This window comes from Oncorhynchus kisutch, unplaced genomic scaffold (genome assembly GCF_002021735.2).
Source record: "Oncorhynchus kisutch isolate 150728-3 unplaced genomic scaffold, Okis_V2 scaffold930, whole genome shotgun sequence".
Classification (NCBI taxonomy): Eukaryota; Metazoa; Chordata; class Actinopteri; order Salmoniformes; family Salmonidae; genus Oncorhynchus; species Oncorhynchus kisutch.
The window spans coordinates 100,001-120,806 of record NW_022262875.1 but is presented as its reverse complement, the minus strand read 5'-3'; the positions used below and the strand labels follow the sequence as shown (position 1 = coordinate 120,806).

General features: G+C 44.7%; 3 protein-coding genes across 8 annotated transcripts in view; 2 read left to right on the top strand and 1 right to left on the bottom strand.

The window, feature by feature from the left end:
- Window positions 1-1,375: 1,375 nt before the first annotated feature.
- Window positions 1,376-8,534, bottom strand: LOC116363413 (methyl-CpG-binding domain protein 5-like). The gene is given in 6 exon segments (XM_031817087.1): window positions 1,376-2,833; window positions 2,836-4,025; window positions 4,447-4,627; window positions 5,404-5,506; window positions 5,735-6,232; window positions 8,423-8,534. Coding segments are annotated over 5 exon segments (2,955 nt in total). The 5' UTR covers window positions 5,857-6,232; window positions 8,423-8,534; the 3' UTR covers window positions 1,376-1,474.
- Window positions 8,535-9,677: 1,143 nt separating this feature from the next.
- Window positions 9,678-14,881, top strand: LOC109890347 (origin recognition complex subunit 4-like). 6 transcript variants are annotated; one of them, XM_031817084.1, is made up of 15 exons: window positions 9,702-9,801; window positions 9,945-10,053; window positions 10,277-10,345; window positions 10,679-10,755; window positions 11,339-11,429; window positions 11,532-11,607; window positions 11,709-11,794; window positions 11,871-11,919; window positions 12,021-12,172; window positions 12,502-12,675; window positions 12,823-12,909; window positions 12,999-13,107; window positions 13,232-13,327; window positions 13,415-13,482; window positions 14,509-14,881. In XM_031817084.1, exons 3-15 carry the CDS (start codon window positions 10,289-10,291, stop codon window positions 14,689-14,691), a joined length of 1,305 nt encoding a protein of 434 aa, XP_031672944.1. In that variant the 5' UTR covers window positions 9,702-9,801; window positions 9,945-10,053; window positions 10,277-10,288; the 3' UTR covers window positions 14,692-14,881. The 6 variants fall into 6 exon arrangements, 5 of the variants coding, with proteins under 5 accessions (XP_031672943.1, XP_031672945.1, XP_031672946.1 ...); XM_031817082.1 differs by having other exon boundaries at window positions 9,784-9,801; window positions 10,661-10,755; XM_031817083.1 differs by lacking the exon at window positions 9,945-10,053 and having other exon boundaries at window positions 9,678-9,801; window positions 10,661-10,755.
- Window positions 14,882-16,475: 1,594 nt separating this feature from the next.
- LOC109890346 (heat shock factor 2-binding protein) overlaps window positions 16,476-20,806 on the top strand; it is an 8,655-nt gene continuing 4,324 nt past the window's right edge. The window contains exons 1-4 of the mRNA XM_031817088.1: window positions 16,476-16,613; window positions 19,275-19,422; window positions 19,548-19,651; window positions 20,177-20,326. Of these exons, the coding sequence (XP_031672948.1) occupies window positions 16,500-16,613; window positions 19,275-19,422; window positions 19,548-19,651; window positions 20,177-20,326 (516 nt within the window). The 5' untranslated portion in view covers window positions 16,476-16,499. The remainder of the gene's footprint in view (window positions 16,614-19,274; window positions 19,423-19,547; window positions 19,652-20,176; window positions 20,327-20,806) is intronic.

The following is a 20,806-nucleotide window of genomic DNA, read 5'->3' as shown; positions in this document are numbered from 1 at the left end:
TAATCTAGCTCCTCTCCTCCTCTCACCAGTCTAGCTCCTCTCCTCCTCTCACCGTCTAGCTCCTCTCCTCCTCTCACCAGTCTAGCTCCTCTCCTCCTCTCACCAGTCTAGCTCCTCTCCTCCTCTCACCAGTCTAGCTCCTCTCCTCCTCTCACCAGTCTAGCTCCTCTCCTCCCTCTCACCAGTCTAGCTCCTCTCCTCCTCTCACCAGTCTAGCTCCTCTCCTCCTCTCACCAGTCTAGCTCCTCCTCTCTCCTCTCACCAGTCTAGCTCCTCTCCTCCTCTCACCAGTCTAGCTCCTCTCACCAGTCTAGCTCCTCTCCTCCTCTCACCAGTCTAGCTCCTCTCCTCCTCTCTCACCAGTCTAGCTCCTCTCACCAGTCTAGCTCCTCTCCTCCTCTCACCAGTCTAGCTCCTCTCCTCACCAGCCTCTGCCTCGCCTCCCACTAGCGCCCCCCCCCCCCCCCCACTAGCCTCCCCTCTCACTAGCCTCCCCTCCCAAGCTCCTCACCTCCCTAGCTCCTCCCCTCACTAGACGCCACTCTCCCTCCCCTCCACTCTCACTAGCCTCCCTCCCCAGCTCCCCCAATAGCCTCTGCCCTTCACTAGCCTCCCCTCCCACAAGCCTCTCCTCCCACAAGCCTCCCCTCCCCCTCCCACTAGCCTCCGCAGTGCTCAACCAGCGTGGCTGCACCTGCTATGATATAGTGGTGATGGTTGCCGGGGAGGTTGCTATGGGAACGGTGTGATTGGTGGTGCTGTCTGAGCCGTGGCTTATTTCAGAGGTTGCAGCCTGGAAGAAGACTGGGGGTTGAGGAAGGGATGTGATTTAATGGCCTAGGCAGGGGGATGGGGTCAGAGGCAGGGCTGGATGCTTGGATGGTGGTGGCTGGGGAGGGGGAGCTGTCTGGGCATGAGGTAGGAGAAGAGAAGTGCTTGGTTGGAATGAACCCATCTAGGAGATAGGCTAGCAGTCCACAAAGAGATGAAAGATAGCCACTATGCTTCCCGAGAAACATATGCCATATCTTATAGTATTTAGCATTATTTCCTGCTATCGTGTTCACACAACAGTAGGGCCAAACACAGCCATGTGTAACACAGTGGCCAAAGGAAAAAATGATCTATTCAGTTAGGCCTGTATCAGAGCAGACACATAATAAGGCTAATGAAGGAACACAACCCTTCTCCAAAGGCTTCACCCAGGCCTCCATTCAGAAGCCAGCGTTACTATAGCTACCAGCCAGCTCTTCACTATATCTGGTCAAGAGCTCGTTTCTTAAAAAGGAGGGAGAAAAAAAGATCTGTTTTCATGTATTCTGCCACTGAGCTGAGCACTGCAACTAGCATGCTAATAAAGAGAGAAGCCACAATGATTATACAAACATGAGGGCCAGTCTCTCAACGTACACTCTCTACGAGAGACTAAAGACTGTCGTTCAACTCAAAGGCCATCTAGGTGGATTTATCAAACTCACACACCATCACAGAGCAAAGCGCCATCATCGAACAAAGTGTGCGTTTCTCTCAGTGGCTCACCTGGCTCAGAGATGATTGGACCACAACTCCCATCATTGTTGCCGAGTGTCATTCCTGACATACTAGTCCTTCCCAGCGCAGCGTGAAGGTGACTGTGCTGCTGCTGATGTGGATGTTGACTTGGGTGGGACAGTGGTGGTGGGTTAGTGTTAGGATGATGGCTCAGGGGCATGTTCCCTGGGCCAAGGCCCACTTGTCCACCGGGCCCCAGAGGGCCACAGTTCACCAACGAATTGGCCTGGATCTGGTTCATCAACCCTGGGAACCGAGGGCTGTGAGAATGAGGGCCTCCAGAGTCCATACTCCGGCAGTACATACCTTGACCCTCCCCTTGGCCTAGCATCCTCTGTTGGGCCAGTAGGTTCTGCTGCTGGGAGGCTCCAGGAGGCATGACCCCAGCCACATCGCTGTAGTGCATCTGACCAGGTCCTGGGGGGCCTACAGGGCCTTGGTGCTGGTTATGGTGGTTGTTGTGGTTGCTCATGGACTGAAGCAGCTGGGCCATGGAGGTGTTGGTCTGTAGGCCCCCAAGCCGGGCCACTTTCCTCAGTTGTTCTGCTGAGCTTGGTAGTGGTAGCCTGGGACCTGGACCTCCACCCATGTTAGGAGACTTGTTGAGCATGTTGAAGACCATGCTGTCGTGGTGGTTGAGGGGGTTGTTGGGCGGTGGTGGGCCTGGCGGCTGCTGCTTGCGCTTCCAGAGCAGGGGGTCTCCTCTGTCTCTCTGCTGGGCCATGAGCTTGTCCCGGAGGGCAGCCCGACCGCTCTGGCCCCCTGCTGCTGCTGCTTCCGCAGTGGAGGGCATGGTGGGGTTAGGGGTAAGCATGGGGTTTAAAGTGCTGCTACTGGGCCTCTCTATGCCACTGAGAGGGCCACTGGGATGCCCAACTCCACTACTACCACCATTACCATCAACCCTACCTGGGCCTCCACCTCTACTGCCAGTCTCACTGCTGTTGTCACCGTGTTTGTTTTGATTTGCTAGCTGTGCTTTGGCTGCTGCTGACAGTAGGCTGCTGGCGGGGAAGGAAGCAGCATTCTGCTGGTTCACGATCTGGTTGAGGGGCATCCCTAACAGTCCTGGGTGGTTCTGTCCCTTCTGGTTCTGGGCCTGGTGAGGAGCAGCGATGGAGGGGCCAGAGGAGGTGGCAGGGGGGTACATGCCGGGGTTGTTGTGCTGGGTGTTGATAGCGTTCTGGTTACTCATTTCAACCAGCAGCTGACTGGGTAGGTCTTTGTACTGGTGGAGTGGGTGTGAGTCAGGCTTGGCAGAGGAGGGGCTGGAAGGCATGTTAATGGGCATGGCGGGCCGGGGGAGCGAGGAGGAGCCTTTATCCCGCCACACGGACCCTGACTGGGGCCTGAGGGCATGGCAAAGCTCCCATGGTCCGAGGAGGTGGAGGAGGAGCGAGAGCGCTGGGGAGAGGCCTCCATCCTGCTGCCCAGGACAGGGCCTGACATGTGGACTGGGGAGGTGACAGGAGAGGGGGACATGGAGGTGGTTATGGAGGTCTGATGTTGAGTCCTCTGCATGTGACCTCCATGGCTGTGGCCCACTGGGCCGGGTTTGACAGTGGGGAGGGGGAGGTTGCTTGGCAAGGGTACAATGGCGGGAGGAGGGTGGTTGTTCATGTTTACATTCATCATTGGTACCTGAGAGGAGTGGACACTAGGGTGGAAGTTGGAGTTGGTTTTGGAGTTTGTCTGGCTGATACTGATGCTAGGCTTGCTGGGGATGGGGTCTAGGATGCCTAACGGGTCCTTTTCAGAGGTCAACTGCTTTTTCTGGAGGGTACAGGAGGGAGGTATGGCAGACGGGGGGCCAGGGTGTGGGGCGCTGGGCTGTGTATTGAGGTGAAACGGTGGTCGTATGGAAATATCCATACTGGGGGATCTGGGGAAGTTACACACAGGCTTCTTCATCATGACTGGGCTTTTGGCAGTGGCGGTAGGGGAGAGGGGTGTGCTAGTCCTTCCTGCCATAGCGCAGAACGTCTGGGTCCCAGTCGGAGAACTGTGGAGGAGCATCCCTGGTGGAGAGAGAGGCGTTCTGTTGGCCCCGTGGATGGGGCTGGAGCTGGTGGCTCCAGGGAAGCCACAGGGGTTGTTTCTAAACCCATCTGAGCTCCCCAGAGGATCAGACCTGAGGCTAGGGGAGAGTGGTGACCCGTCCCTGGGCCCATAGAGCTGGGAGCCGGGGCCCCCTGGACTCAGCATGCTACCATAGCCAGAGCAGTACGAAGACCTGGGCCCAGGCTCACCGCTCAGTCTCTGTTGTCTGTTGGGATAACCAGGGTAAAGCTCCAGCTGCTGGGGTGGACCTCCCAGCTCTTGGGGAAAGTGCCGGTGACCTGCTGCAGCCGCCATCATCATTTTGAAAGGGTTCTTGCAGTTGGGAACCACAGAGTTGGGTAGCGGTGACTGGTGAGATTTATTCCGTATTGCTCGGGGATTCGTGGAATGTGACGGGGCCATTGATGTTGAACCTGAGGGGGAAGATAAGTGAAATGAGTGTTAATGCTGAAATCTGCAATAGAGGAAACAGCACCACTGTTTGCCTGAGGACATCTGTTATTGTTGATGAAACAGAAGAGGAGATTCACCAGTGTGGAGGGAGAGAAAAAAAGGCTTGATTGTTCTATCGCTCATACAATGTCAGAGTGATTATAAACAGTGTTTGTTGTTTGAAGCATCATCTTTGTTTTTGTAATACCGCAAAGAGACGTAGCAGTTTCCAGCTTTAAAACATTGAAAGTGTTTAATGCCACTGTGAAGCCAATTTCAAAATGTCCAACTTTTTTTCTGACCTTGTTCTATATCACCCATGAAACAGTCTGAAATCTGTGAGAAATGTATCATTGGAAAACAACCAAAACAGTAGTGATACACAGTCACTAGGATACTTACTTGTACCTCCACCAGGACTGGTAAGGGTCAGAGCAGGGTGTGGTAGCGCCATAGTTTTGTGTAGAGTGGCCACAGCCAGCAGCTTTCTCTTATGGATACACAGCTTGGTGACGTCTTCATCTGCCCTCACGTCCTCTGCCGTCCTCTGTTTAACGGCAGCCCCCGGATCAAAGTTAAACACCTGAGGAAAGGAGAGTCAGCTCTCTGTTACCTGGCCTGTCTTGGTGAAAGGAGAGTCAGCTCTCTGTTACCTGGCCTGTCTTGGTGAAAGGAGCGGCGTTTATCCACAAGGAAGTACATAAAGTAAACATCAGTAAAAATGGAACGTCCGCTACTTGTCAGGTCATATCCTCCTCCATGCCTCCTGCTTCTCCAGAAGACTACTTCACATTTGCATATGAATACATATTGGCCTTGAATAGGAACGCAGTTCCCTGCCCGTCTCCGTTTCAATATAACGCAACACACAAAAAAATTATAAATTAAGACTGTATGCAGCAGAAAATATAGCCTACTATATGTTTATTTTTTAAATCTAACCTGCTATATGTGGGAAAACAACCTCTGTTTAATTGAATATCTAGGTTTAACAAAACTGTTCATTGCATCACTCAGGAGTAAACCTTAAGTAAAGGGTGGAGTAAATCTCCACCCTTAAAAAGGATACTTTGGGATATTGGAAATGAGGCCTGACACTTCCCCAGAGTCTGATAAACTTGTGGATACCAGTTTTATTTCTCTGCCTGCGGTTTGAATGAAGTTGCTTACTAGCGCAATTGCTAACTCTGCTAGCATGCTGACTCTGGGGAAGTAGATAAAGGGCCTTGTTGACAAAATCCCAAAGTATCCCTTCAAGCTTTGTGTGGTGTTTCTTTGGCAGCTACGCATTCAGAGAGTCAATTTAGGTTAGCTAAAGACTGAGACAGACAGGACAACCAAGATGGTTAGTGAACGTACCTTTGGGAGGATGAGTGGGCACTCCAGGCCACACTTGCAGGTCCCGTCTGTGAGCAGGTAGCTCTTCACCTGGTCTAGACAGGACAGCACCGAGCCACTGGGACTGGAGGTTACAAACCAAAACTAATGTTTAGAAGAAAAACATGAATCGTCCAATATACATGAGTGTCTCATAAGGAAATGTATCTGTTACTTTATCCCAACCTCTCTGAAAGAAACACACAGGTTGGATAGATGATACTAGCCACCAAGACTGTAGGTTACAAACCAAATAGAAGTGCATTATTGTGGTATCATTACAAAAAAAACAGAGCACTGCAATGGGTCTTACCTGATGTAGAGGACTCCATTAGTTGGATCCACCTTGCGATGCCAGCCAATAGGGACCTGGACAGGGGCTGTATGCCCCACCCCCTCTGAGACCCCTCCCTTACAGTCCTTTCCTCCATTCATTGTTCTTGTTGGTTTAGTACACAACACCTTAGAGCATATCACACATCAACCAGAGACTTCAGAGTACATGGCATCTTTGTCTTCCAATAAAGAGGACTTTGTAGTGCACTACAATTTCACTCTCAAAGTTTGCTGAAGTATGGGCTGGGGTCTGTGTGATGTGAGGCAAGCTCACTGTGAATCCTAACCTTTGAGACCCTTCATAGTTTTACTACTGAACACCAACGAGATTTCCATATTTTTCTCGGTCATTCAGAGCCATAGACACTGAATCAGATTGAGAGAGGCTGGGGCAACAGATGGAACCAGGAGTGGCTCATGAAGACATGCTAGGGGTTCCTTCTGGGGCAGGTTATTTGAGGGATTCCCATGGTTCCTGATTGGGACAAATAAAGAAAAGTATTAGAAAACATTGTTGTATGACATCAACCAACATTTACACAAAACTACATGTAACAACAAACTGAAAGGTTTGTGTATGTGCAGTTGTTGTAGCCTACATTCATGTTATGTCCAATTCAGACCTACCTACCATTATCTAACGGTGCAGATTTAACATCAGTTTGATACACTGAATAATTCCTTGCAGACAAGTTCTGTCAAAGATAAAGGAGTGGCACTCCAGGGGGTGTAAATGTATTTTCTAAAGACTAAGGATCTTACTATTGTTGTGTGGCCATGCATTGGCCTTGACTGTCAGAAGGCTCAGTGCTGTACTGTCACAGGCTACTAATCCAAGCCTTTGTGTGCTGACTCATAACTGCCCCTGTGTAGGGATGGAGGGAGTGGGAGAGCTAAAGAGGCAACACAAGCATCAGGTTCTATCTGGAGTCAAGGTATGGGCGGATGGGTGGAGAGGTGCCCAGGGTCACAACAAGCAGATGGGAAGAGAGAAGGCTCTGTATTATATGATGTAGCTATGATAGGGACCCGATGCATCTCTGCTTGGCACTCAGCATTAAGGAGATTGATTGAGGGTAAAGGCCCTGCTATAGACTAGCGTCTTGTTCAGAAGGTGTAAGTGTACATCAAGCTGCCTCACAATACAGAAACAGGAGATGAGCCGCTCCACTTGCACAAGCCAAGGTTACTTACTACTTATGATAGTTGATTATGTAAAACCTCTATTCACTGTCAAAGAACACCTAATCGTCTTTATGGAAATCATCATGCCAAAAACACTGAATATGGAGGTGTTACAGGGCTAATACATCTATGACAAATATCCTGTGTGAGGATTTGATTTGGTGAAAGATCTACTGACTGAACCTCTGGAATGTCATGGGGCTGACACATCAGACTGGGCCCATTTTGGGTTGCAGAAAAGCAACGACCCATTTATGACAGCAGGCATAATGGCATTGCACAGCTCTCTGTGAGTCAGGTGCTGCATTTCCACAATATATTTTGAGAAATGACAGCAGGTAGCTCACTAACTCTTATTAAACTGACAACCACACGAAGATGAGGAAGAAAGACACCTGTACAGCTGCGAAACTAGGCTATTCTTAATAATTGGCACGATCTATAATGGCAAGCTATTGCACCAAAGAAATCTGAAATGCCAAATCAAATGGCTTGTGGAAATGACTCGATCAATGCATCATATAGCATAACGTTACTGTACATAGAGCACTCCTTTTCGTCTGCAGAATCAAAAAGGTCTAGCTACTATAGATTATTACAAGTTAGCAAGCTACCCAGATAACGTTAGCTAGCTTTGGGGGACACAGAGTTTTTATCTAGCTAACGTTAGCTAGATAGTGACATAGTTGGCTACCTTGCCAACTGAACTACCTACATAGCTAGCTACTAAACTAGCATATCAGCTGATATCCAACGTTACTTAACCTAGCTAGCTAACGTTAGCTACAAAGAATCAACATGTTTACTGGTAGGTGGGTGATATCTAGTCACCTGATATTAGCTCACTAACAGTTAGCTAACTCTTCGGTCTAACGTTACAAAGTCTATATAAGACGGTTGTTTTAACGAAGAAAAACAACCACTAGCGGGCCTTATTTAGCCCACCGATAATGACTAGCTATCTAACGTTAGCTAGTAGACAGCTAGCCAAACATGATTTATCGATGGCAGGCTAGGTAACCAACTTAGCTAAGCTAGCTAACTAGCAGAATGCTAATGCTAGTAAGTAGCTAACGTTAACCGAAAAGCAATTGTAAATAAACATACCCTTGTAATCTAACACAAACTCCCAAAAATTAACATGCCTTTAACGATATTCCACTGTACGAAAAAAGTATATCCCGAATTGAAAGTCGAAGTTTAAAAAAATCGTAACTGGGGAGCGTTGAGCGTATTTTCCAATGTGAAACGTCTCCAGCTAGGGACGAGGCAGAGACAGGCCAGTGAAAGAATAGCTGAGCAGAGGGTTGCTTTGCAAAGACAGGAGCTTTTGAGATTCCAATCTTATAGCCTAAAAAAACGTTTTTCCATCTTTCAGAGTATCAAATGATTCCGTGAAAGTCGATGGTGGCTGAAATAGTATATTTCAACTCCCTCCAATTTGCTTCTGGCCCTTTAAAAATAAAAATAAAAAGCCTACCCATCAAATGTCTCGGCTGGTTCTCCCTGGGCTTGGGATAAAGATGGAGTGCTTTACTGCTCCTGCGCCTCAGAGAGATGAGGAGAGAGCTAGAGAGCACAGAGTTAGCGCAATTCGGAATCCTTGGGACGTCCTTACCCTAAACTCTAAACCTTTCCTTTTTTCTTTTCCTTTTTTGCCTTTGCCTTTTTTTTGCCTCCTTTGCCTTTTTTTGCCTCCTTTGCCTTTTTTGCCTCCTTTGCCTCCTTTGCCTTTTTAGCCTCCTTTGCCTTTTTAGCCTCCTTTGCCTTTTTTGCCTCCTTTGCCCTTTTTGCCTCCTTTGCCTTTTTTGCCTCCTTTGCCTTTTTAGCCTCCTTTGCCTTTTTTGCCTACTTTGCCTTTTTTGCCTCCTTTGCCCTTTTTGCCTCCTTTGCCCTTTTTGCCTCCTTTGCCCTTTTTTGCCTCCTTTGCCTTTGTCTTTTTAAATTGTAACTTTAAAAGGGTGACGTCAGAATTGGGATGTCCCAAGGATTCCATTTAGTATTTTCCCGAGAGCACAGTGGGGGGGAGATGTTTCTCTGACAGGACTAGAGCAAAGAGCAAAAACAAGAAACACATCGTGTTACACAATTATGGAATCCAACAGAAAAGTGTCTGTCCAGATATTAATTCAAATTAAATTACAAATCTGTCACGTTTCACTTCTGCTGATTCAATAAAAGGTAGTGGTGTAAAGTACTTAAGTAAAACAACGTTTTGGGGTGTATTTGTACTATACTATTGATATTTTTGGCAACTTTTACTCCACTATATTCCTAAAGAAAATAATGTAATTTTTACATTTTCCCTTACACCCAAAAGTACTTGTTACATTTTGAATGCTTAACACGACAGGAAACATGTCAAATTCACAGTTTTATCAAGAGAACATCCCAGGTCATCAATACTGCCACCAATCCGGCTGACTCACTAAACACAAAGGCTTCGTTTGTAAATTATGTCTGAATGTTGTAGTATTCCCTTAACTATCCGTAAATAATAAATAAAATACATTTGTGCCGTTTGGATTACCTAATAGAAGCAATTTGAAATTATTTATACTTTCACTTTGGATACTTAAGTATATTTAAAACCAAATATTTTTAGACTTTTACTCAAGTAGTATTTTACTGGGTAACTTTCACTTTTACTTGAGTCATTTTCTATGAAGGTATCTTCATTTTTACTCTAGTATGACAATTGGGTACTTATTCCACCACTGATAAAAGGCTCAACACATATGTGTCTGACCTGACATAGAATAAGTAAAGCTTCCAAGAGCAGACTACTACTTCTGGCTACCAAAAGGTCTGGACCATTCATTATGCATTCCCAGCACAAGTGCTAACTTGGTGGCGGTGGTAAGATAATCACTGTTGGAAGAGAACATCCCCTCCTTGATTAAGTACATTTGATATTAATTAGAAGGGAATCTTACATACTGGTATTATTAATTGAAATGTGTGTAGATTGTTTTGTGCAGTAATATAGCCTCCTATTGTAGGTCCAATAATTAGGTGACCCGGAAGTGGGTTGGAGTTGTGATTGTTAAATGAGAAATGTCTTCGCAAAGATTCCAATTTCGCGCTTAGACCACTGTCATCGGGAAAAAAGTAAATAGTTATTATTATTCACGTCACCAAACTTGTAAATATCACTCAGTCATATGTTTCATCTTACACTTGTATTTTTACAAGGCGAGTCAGCAGCTAACGTTAGTTCCTATAATAGAGAAATATATCGCTCTGTTTGCGCTGCATGCCATGTTGCTAGCTAGCTAGCTAACGTTACTGTAGTTAGCTTCAGCGCAAGTCTCTTGTGTTTTGTCCATTCTAGACTGTTGCCACCATGAGTAAACGAAAAGTGAAAGAAACACACATGCCAGTCGGCGAATGTATTTCTCAGGTTTGTATTCGTTTGTTTTATTGAATGTGTACATTGAGCAGGCAACGTAAAGGATCAATACATGAGTTGGTTGTTGTGACCTTGCTAGATCGAATCCCCGAGCTGCCAAGGTACACATCTGTCGTTCTTCCCCTGAACAAGGCAGTTAACCTACTGTTCCTAGGCCGTCATTGTAAATAAGAATTTGTACTTAACTGACTTGCCTAGTTAAACAAAGGTAAAAAATTTTTTTTTAACCATACCCAGATAACACATTAAGGTATGATGTCCCATGGACAACATTATTCGCAAATACTTAATAATGACTCTTTTTAGTATGGATATATTTTTCAGGTTCAGATGATATTGAGGGAGAGATTCTGTCATCAGAGACTTCCTGAAAAGCCAGTGGGAATGGAATCACAACACAAGTAGGTTCCTTGGTGGTGCTGACCTGCTAACTAAGGTTGTATTAATTGACAAACGTGACATTCACTGGCTACTGTAGCAGATTGATTAATGTAAGGGTAATGGTATGAGTTGGGTCTATTTGCCATAACACATGACAAGTGTGTTTTATGAGGGGTACTCCACAGTGTCATGGCAATGTGCATTTTGTTGGGGGCTGAAAGTCTCAGCGTAATAAGCTTAACTGTTTAGATTTTCAATTTCACAAGGACCCAGCTGTTGTTTATTATTTGTCTCCAGCCCCACCTACACCTGTCAAGCCTGTCTCTGTGTGGCGGCCATCGGCCGCGTTTAAAACAACTGGGAACTCTGAGAAATACGAGGTCGGAGCTCTAGAAAGAGGCCTGAGTTCCCAAGTTGAATAACCGTTTAAATAGATTGTTCCCAGTCTAAGCTTGTTTTTTTCCCCCCAAAGTTCCCATTTGTTTTGAACACGCTGAAGTCGGAGAGTTCCCAGTTGTTTTGAACGTGGCAATTGGTCAGGTTGTATACTGAGCTGCAGAGAGTGGGGCATTGTGGGTAACGGTCCTTGTGTTGATGTTCCAGACACCTGCTGGAGCTGCTGAGGAGGACAGCTGTCCATGGAGAGAGTAATTCTGTACTCATCGTTGGACCCAGGGGATCTGGGAAAACAATGGTATGGGATTGCTACGAGGATAGCCTTGTCCCAGATCTGTTTGTGCTGTATAGCCAACTCCTATTGTCGTCATGCATGTTGACTTTCTTCTGTTTTCTCCAGCTCCTGAACTGTGTCTTGAGAGAGTTGCTGGAGGTGAAGGATGTCAATAAGAATGTGTTACCTGTCCACCTGAATGGTTGGTAGTAGGATGTCTGTTTGTTTCTGTGTCTGTTGATTCTCTGTCTGTTTCTGCACTCTGTTAATTCTCTCCCCAACTCTTCTTTACTGTCTCTCTAGGTCTTTTACAGACTGATGATAGAATAGCGCTCAAAGAAATCACACGCCAGCTCAATCTGGAGAATGTTGTTGGAGACAAAGTGTTTGTAAGTGTTTACAGAAGTTATGCTGTATGTTTTGTCCCTTTGCAATGTTTTTGCTTGCTGTTAATGTTATTTTCAGGGTAGTTTTGCAGAAAACCTGGCCTTCCTTCTTGAGGCGTTAAAGAAAGGTAATCATTTCTGCACATTGCCCTCGCTATAATTTTGAAGAATCCTCCCTCTTTATGCTGACAGTATGTCTCTACAGTGTACTGTTCTCTCTTTGTCCCAGGTGATCGTAGCAGCAGTCGTCCTGTCCTCTTCATTCTGGATGAGTTTGACCTGTTTGCCCACCATAAGAACCAGACTCTGCTCTACAACCTCCTGGATGTCTCCCAGTCTGCCCAGGCTCCCGTAGCTGTGATCGGCCTCACCTGCAGACTGGTAGGGTCTCTTCTACCTCAGTTGTGTACTATCTAGCTTTTAGACCTCTCCAGTGATGAACTAGTTTTAGCTTCAAAAGGATAGGTTTCAATCTAATTATATTCTACTCTACTCACAGGTGGTACCTTAATTGGGGAGGACGGGCTCTAAGTAATGGCTGGAACAGAATAAATTGAATAGTATCGAACACATGGTTTGCAGGCGTTTGATACCATTCTGTTTCCTCCATTCCAGGCATTATGAGCCATCCTCCCCTCAGCAGTCTCCTGTGACTTTACTCTACCTTCTTCTCTGGTGATCACAACTGGTCTCATCTCTACTTGCTGCAGGATGTCCTGGAGCTGCTAGAGAAGAGGGTCAAGTCCAGGTTCAGCCACAGACAGATCCACCTGCTCAGCTCCCTGAGCTTCATACAGTACCTGGACAACGTCCGCTCACAGCTCAGCCTGCCACAAGACTTCCCCGACACCAAGTTCTATGACGAGTGGAATGACAGCATCAAGGTGAGGCCAGTCCAGGACTGCAAACTTATTATTATATATATATATATTTTTTTATATTTTTTTAACAGTACTAGATTTGTGCTGTAGTTGGCTTTATCTGAAAGGCATTTTTCTTCTTACCCACAATGCTCTCTGACTTTCTTTCAGACGCTATGTGAAGACCAATCAGTGGTGGACGTCTTACAAAGACATTATAACTCCAGCAAGGACTTCCGTTCCCTGCACTTGTTACTGGTAAGAGTTTGTATCTGTAGTATAAAAGCAAAGAGTGGGGAAAAAAAACCTCTAAATATTGCTGTGTGTGTGTGGACCCCTCTCTGCAGATGTTGGCTCTGAGCCGAGTGAGCGCATCTAAACCTGCCATCAAGCCCACTGATCTTCTGGAGGCCAGTAGAGTCTGTATGGTGGACTCTAAAGCAAACATACTTCATGGTAATTTAAAGCCTAAAGCCATTAGGGGTAGAGGTCATTATTAGAGGATTTCTTTGATGGACACATGACCATTTGATGAAACATTGATAATCTGGCCTGCATTTTGCTTTGTTGATCTTTCCAGGCCTGTCCATTCTTGAACTGTGCCTGATAATTGCCATGAAACACTTGAATGACATCTATGAAGGAGAGCCGTTTAACTTCCAGATGGTTCACAATGGTAAGGATCAACAGTTAGTAAGAGCTGGTGTGTAATAGTTGGGAATGACATACGTTTGTGTTATTAAATATTTTATTTTTTTGTCAGAGTTCAAGAAATTCCTGCAGAGGAAATCCCATTCTATACATAACTTTGACAAGCCAGTCGTCATGAAGGTGGGTCTGCATGACATCATGGTCTCAGTAGAATGACATCAGACCCTTCCAATAGTATATTTCATAAAAATCCTATAATGTTTTTGTAGATCGTTCTCAAGGTAAGTTTATTTCACAATGAAGAAGGGTGGATATGTGCTGAATTTGGATGTATACTGAACAAAAATATAAACGCAACATGTAAAGGGTTCTCGGGTCATGTTTCATGAGCTGAAATAAAATATCCCAGAAATGTTCCATAAGCACACAAAGCTTATTTCTGTTATTTTGTGCACAAATTTGTTTACATCCCTGTTAGTGAGCATTTCTCCTTTGCCAAGATAATCCATCCACCTGACAGGTGTGGCATATCAAGAAGCTTGAATAAACAGCATAATCATTACATAGGTGCACCTTCTGCTGGGGACAATAAAAGTCCACTCTAAAAATGTGCAGTTTTGTCACACAACACAATGCCACAGATGTCTCAAGTTTTGAGGGAGTATACAATTGGCATGCTGCCTGCAGGAATGTTGCCAGAGAATTGGATGTTAATTTCTCTACCATAAGCCACCTCCAACGGCGTTTTTGAGAATTTTGCAGTACGGCCTCACAACCGCAGACCACGTGTAACCACACCAGCCCAGGACCTCCACATCCGGCTTCTTAACCTGCAGGATCGTATGAGACCAGCTACCCGGATAGCTGATGAAACAGGATTATTTCTGTCTCTAATAAAGCCCTTTTGTGGGGAAAAACTCATTTGGATTGGCTGGGCCTATGCCCACCCATTGATGTGCCCCTGCCCAGTCATGTGAAATCCATAGATTACGGCCTAATTTATTTATTTAAATTGCCTGATTTCCTTGAACTGTAACTTAGTAAAATTGTTGCATTTTTATTTTTGTTCAGTATGTAATGCAGTTGTTTGTCCCTTCTCTGTAATACCCCTGACTATAAAGTTTATTGTATACATTACAGTCTTAGCCACATGTATGCCATATTTGATACTCAAGATTTACTCAACCCAACAACACTCTGTTCCAGGCGTTTGAACACCTGCAGCAGTTGGAGCTGATTAAGTCTATGGACAGCTCCACAGCAAAGATCCAGAAGGAGTACCAGCTGATGAAACTTTTGTTGGACCACAGCCAGATCATGGAGGCCCTGCAGAAATACCCACAATGCCCCACAGATGTTAAACAGTGGGCCATGTCTGCTTTTGGTTAAAGGTACATATTCTTCTATATTGCGTCCAGTGGGGCAGTTATGAAAGATATGGGACTGTGGCCTGGACCCTGTCCTCAGGGATAGACAAGGAATGACCTAACAAATGTTTCTGCCATGTGTTCATTCCTTGTGTGTAAATGTAAATATTTGGCTGTACTTATTGAATAAAGTCATGCAATTTTTTGGGTCATCAGTGAACCAGTTCTTGAAACCTAAGAAGTATTCAATGCTAAATGCCACCATCTAGTGGTCTGTTTTGGAACTGACATTACAGGGGACAAATCCATTCACATTGAGCAATCATGCTTTATGTCAGGGGGAATAGCATACACTTTCTCTGTACAATATTTAACCAGGCATCTGAAATTAATGCAAAGATAAACGCATAATCGTCAATGTCACTCAGAAAATAAGAAAATGTAATACTCCTGAACAGTAGTATGTCAGTTTTAATAAGGTTTTGCATTAAATGTGTTTACCATGCTAGAGACACAGCACTTTTACAGGTTCTGGGGTCTGGAAGACCTGCATCTCTTCATTGATGCTGGTGTCCCCAGCAGCGTACTGCACAGCGTTCTGCACCTTTCCCTCTGTCAGGGAGCAGGACACTTCAGCTAACTGTAGAATCCACCCAGACATCACTACCACTGAGGGACTAGCTCAAAAGATAAGGTGTGTGTATTGGGCTGACGAAGGGCTGTCATTCAACAGTCAGTACCTTTTCTAATGAATATGACGTGGTAGTTTCTCCATCTACAGCTACCACTCAGTCAACCACAATCCTCAAGAACATGGCTCCCCTCTGTGGAAACAGTGGATGCCCGGTCAGCGGAGGTACTGCCCCCTCCATGAGGCGTGAGGGGCTGGTCTCAGACATATGAAAAGTTATTGTTTAGGAGGTCCAGCCGCCGTACTGCGTTCGTACACTTTAACAACAGCATGACCAGAGAGAATGAGACATTTGAACCGTGAGAGAGAGGTCAAATATACAGCGAGTACTGTAGATGTATAGTACATGACGGAGGAACTCTTGAAACTGTGAACTGTAGCTAGCCCACTGGAAGCTAGCAAGGTCAAACGTGACATGATGTAGGTCAGGGCCCAGGGGTCATAGTGCAGGAAGATGTTTGGAGGTGGGTGTATATTTACAAAAGTGTCCTAGTGAAACAGTGCCGTTGCATAGAGATTTACGTATGATTATCGGAAATTATGCTGGAGTAATTAAACATTCCACCAATAAACCTTTGAGCAAAACGAACGGCTCTTTTTGGTGATTTACATACAGCTACAAACTTATTTTTTTTTCAAAACAACTTACCTGTAAATAAATTACTAAATAATTATCTAAAGAGGGTGAATTCTCACTGCAGAAACAATCAATAGTGGGGAGAGCGCGTCATTCTGGTCCATCCTAAAATGTGCAGTGCGTTTAAAAGAACTGAATAATTTATCCAGGTAAAAATGCATTTGAACACGCATTTCACGATCTGAGATAATGGTAGCCTACTTTTGTGATTTACATAGGAGATTTGCACGTTTTCCTTGGTTCTAGATATATTTAAACATTTTGAACGGGGAGCCAAATGCGCCAGCTCTTTTACCTGAACGGAGCCAAATGAGCCGACTCTTTTACCTGAACGGAGCCAAATGAGCCGACTCTTTTACCTGAACGGAGCCAAATGAGCCGACTCTTTTACCTGAACGGAGCCAAATGAGCCGACTCTTTTACCTGAACGGAGCCAAATGAGCCGACTCTTTTACCTGAACGGAGCCAAATGAGCCGGCTCTGATCACCGAAAAGACTCGGAATGCCCATCACTAGTGGCAAGTGCACTAAACTCATCTCAAAACAAACCTCAGAGGAATTAAAAATGACTCAATTCATAGACACAAAGATGTGGGCTTTGTGCAAGAAAGGAAAGGTATTTATATCATATTTTTGACTATCACTATAGTAAAACAAAAATATTGAGCTCGCAGATTAGCTTCCATGAAGCTGCACGTTTGCTAGCTACGCTGGCTACTGTAATTAGCAAACAAGAGCTAACCAGACACGAATACACAGGTACTTACATGACGATGAAGTTACTACTTATTCACAAGTAAATTCTCTCTTTGTAACAACCATCTCAGCAAACAAAGTTGAAGAGTCACTGTCAGCTAGACTTGTAGGTCGAGTAATGTTGGATTAGGTTACTATTTCGGTCTGGTCAGGAGCGAGTCCGTTATTTTGTCGTGTGAAGAGATCATTTACCTGAAAGTTCTGTCCGTCCTTGTCCTGACATTTACATTGTAATTTTCAGATTTGTCCACTAGATGCCAGACCTGCAATAACTATTTCAGAGCTAGCAAAGATGGTCTGCTTCTAGTGAACTGTGTATACAGGGACTCTTAAATGACAACCTAATATTACAGCTATGACTACAGCATACCACCTAATATTACAGCTATGACTACTGCATACCGCCTAATATTACAGCTATGACTACTGCATACCACCTAATATTACAGCTATGACTACTGCATACCACCTAATATTACAGCTATGACTACTGCATACCACCTAATATTACAGCTATGACTACTGCATACCACCTAATATTACAGCTATGACTACTGCATACCACCTAATATTACAGCTATGACTACAGCATACCACCTAATATTACAGCTATGACTACTGCATACCACCTAATATTACAGCTATGACTACTGCGACTACAGCATACCACCTAATATTACAGCTATGACTACTGCATACCACCTAATATTACAGCTATGACTACTGCATACCACCTAATATTACAGCTATGACTACTGCATACCACCTAATATTACAGCTATGACTACTGCATACCACCTAATATTACAGCTATGACTACTGCATACCACCTAATATTACAGCTATGACTACTGCATACCACCTAATATTACAGCTATGACTACTGCATACCACCTAATATTACAGCTATGACTACAGCATACCACCTAATATTACAGCTATGACTACTGCATACCACCTAATATTACAGCTATGACTACTGCATACCACCTAATATTACAGCTATGACTACAGCATACCACCTAAAATTACAGATATGACTACTGCATACCACCTAATATTACAGCTATGACTACAGCATACCACCTAATATTACAGCTATGACTACTGCATACCACCTAATATTACAGCTATGACTACTGCATACCACCTAATATTACAGCTATGACTACTGCATACCACCTAATATTACAGCTATGACTACTGCATACCACCTAATATTACAGCTATGACTACAGCATACCACCTAATATTACAGCTATGACTACTGCATACCACCTAATATTACAGCTATGACTACTGCGACTACAGCATACCACCTAATATTACAGCTATGACTACTGCATACCACCTAATATTACAGCTATGACTACTGCATACCACCTAATATTACAGCTATGACTACTGCATACCACCTAATATTACAGCTATGACTACTGCATACCACCTAATATTACAGCTATGACTACTGCATACCACCTAAATTACAGCTATGACTACTGCATACCACCTAATATTACAGCTATGACTACTGCATACCACCTAATATTACAGCTATGACTACAGCATACCACCTAATATTACAGCTATGACTACTGCATACCACCTAATATTACAGCTATGACTACTGCATACCACCTAATATTACAGCTATGACTACAGCATACCACCTAAAATTACAGATATGACTACTGCATACCACCTAATATTACAGCTATGACTACTGCATACCACCTAATATTACCCATTATCAGCAACCATCACTCCTGTGATCCAATGGCACGTTGTGTTAGCTAATCCAAGTTTATCATTTTAAAAGGCTAACTGAACATTAGAAAACCCTTTTGCAATTATGTTAGCACAGCTGAAAACGGTTGACTGATTAAAGAAGCAATAAAACTGGCCTTCTTTAAACTAGTTGAGTATCCCGAGCACCAGCATTTGTGGGTTCGATTACAGGCTCAAAATAGATAGAAACAAAGACCTTTCTTCTGAAACTCGTCAGTCTATTCATGTTCTGAGAAATGAAGGCTATTCCATGCGAAAAATTGCCAAGAAACTGAAGATCTCGTACAACGCTGTGTACTACTCCCTTCACAGAACAGCGCAAACTGGCTCTAACCAGAAAATAAAGAGTGGTAGGCCCCGGTGCACAACTGAGCAAGAGGACAAGTACATTAGAGTGTCTAGTTTGAGAAACAGATGCCTCACAAGTCCTCAACTGGCATCATAATTAAATGGTACAAAACACCAGTCTCAACGTCAACAGTGAAGAGGCGGCTCAGGGATGCTGGCCTTAATTAACTGTCTGCACTCTATTTCTGATCAATTTGATGTTATTTTAATGGACAAAAAATGTGCTTTTCTTTCAAAAACAAGGACATTTCTCAGTGCCCCAAACTTTAGAACAGTAGTATATTTTCCTGGCACATTGGCAAAAATAAGCCACACCTTGCAAAAATCAAGTAAAGCTGTAACAAAACATTTATGCACATGACTGGCTGTTGATTTTCTGTTCTAGGTTGACAGCCGAGATGGCCTGGTCCAAATCAGAAAAAGAGACTTGGAGAGATTGACTACAGAGGTCATGCAGCTCCGAGAGTTCTTACCCAAAGTAGTGAATGGAGACCTGATTGAGATGCTGCAGAAAGCCCGTGCTGCAGAGACAAGTAAGCTGCCCTTGAAATGGCTCTACGCGGATGTTATCATACAAGTGGGCTGATAATGAATAACATGAATGTTTGTATTGGGAAATAGCCTAAACAGTGAAAGGCAAAATTGTGTGTGTGTGTAGTGAAGGAGCGCCTTGGTCAGGAGCAGGAGCAACTGAGACAGGAGTGTCTGCACCTCCGCTCTCGCCTGGACGCAGCGCAGAGCGAGTGTCAGAAAGAGAGAGAGGTGAGAGATGGAGGGATATTAAAGAGAGAGGTGAGAGATGGAGGGATATTAGAGAGAGAGAGGTGAGAGATGGAGGGATATTAAAGAGAGAGAGGTGAGAGATGGAGGGATATTAAAGAGAGAGAGGTGAGAGATGGAGGGATATTAAAGAGAGAGAGGTGAGAGATGGAGAGATATTAAAGAGAGAGGGGTGAGAGATGGAGGGATATTAAAGAGAGAGAGGTGAGAGATGGAGAGATATTAAAGAGAGAGAGGTAACCTGTTCCCTAAGTAACATTGTGTGTGTCTTAAGGCCTCACTTGTAGACCCAGAGAAGATTGTTCCTGGGACAAGTATGTGTGTGTGCGTGTAAGTGTGTGTGTGTATGCGTGTAAGTGTGTGTGTGTATGCGTGTAAGTGTGTGTGTGTCTGAGTGTAAGTGTGTGTGTCTGAGTGTAAGTGTGTGTGTCTGAGTGTAAGTGTGTGTGTGTCTGAGTGGAAGTGTGTGTGTCATCATGTTAACCTGTCTGCTGTATGCCCCTGCAGGAGAAGCTGGTTCTGAGGGAGCAGCTATGGGAGAGTCGGGAGCAGCTGCAGCAGCAGGCTGAGTTCTGTACTGGGCTGGGGGCTGCCTCCTGCACCCTGCTGTGGAGCACCTCCAGCAAGGAGGAGGCAGTCAAAGACATCCTGGCCGATGTGAGAGGCATTCATCCACAGACCTTACAAAACCTTTCACCCAATTCCAAACCAACTCCTAGCCGCTTACACACCTGTGGAGATCTGAGAGGACTGGATAGCTATACCATCATGACAGTAGCTTTATCACACCTGTGGAGATCTGAGAGGACTGGATAGCTATACCATCATGACAGTAGCTTTATGACACCTGTGGAGATCTGAGAGGACTGGATAGCTATAACATCATGACAGTAGCTTTATCACCCCTGTGGAGATCTGAGAGGACTGGAAAGCTATAACATGATGACAGTAGCTTTATCACACCTGTGGAGATCTGAGAGGACTGGATAGCTATACCATGATGACAGTAGCTTTATCACACCTGTGGAGATCTGAGAGGACTGGATAGCTATACCATGATGACAGTAGCTTCATCACACCTGTGGAGATCTGAGAGGACTGGATAGCTATAACATGATGACAGTAGTTTCATCACAC

Bases quoted from the DNA above. Each gene is read 5' to 3' on its own strand.
- LOC109890347 (XM_031817083.1), top strand. From the start codon at position 10,289: ATGAGTAAACGAAAAGTGAAAGAAACACACATGCCAGTCGGCGAATGT. The intron at 10,756-11,338 runs GTAGGTTCCTTG...TTGATGTTCCAG, and splicing joins GGAATGGAATCACAACACAA to ACACCTGCTGGAGCTGCTGA. The intron at 12,910-12,998 runs GTAAGAGTTTGT...CCCTCTCTGCAG, and splicing joins GTTCCCTGCACTTGTTACTG to ATGTTGGCTCTGAGCCGAGT.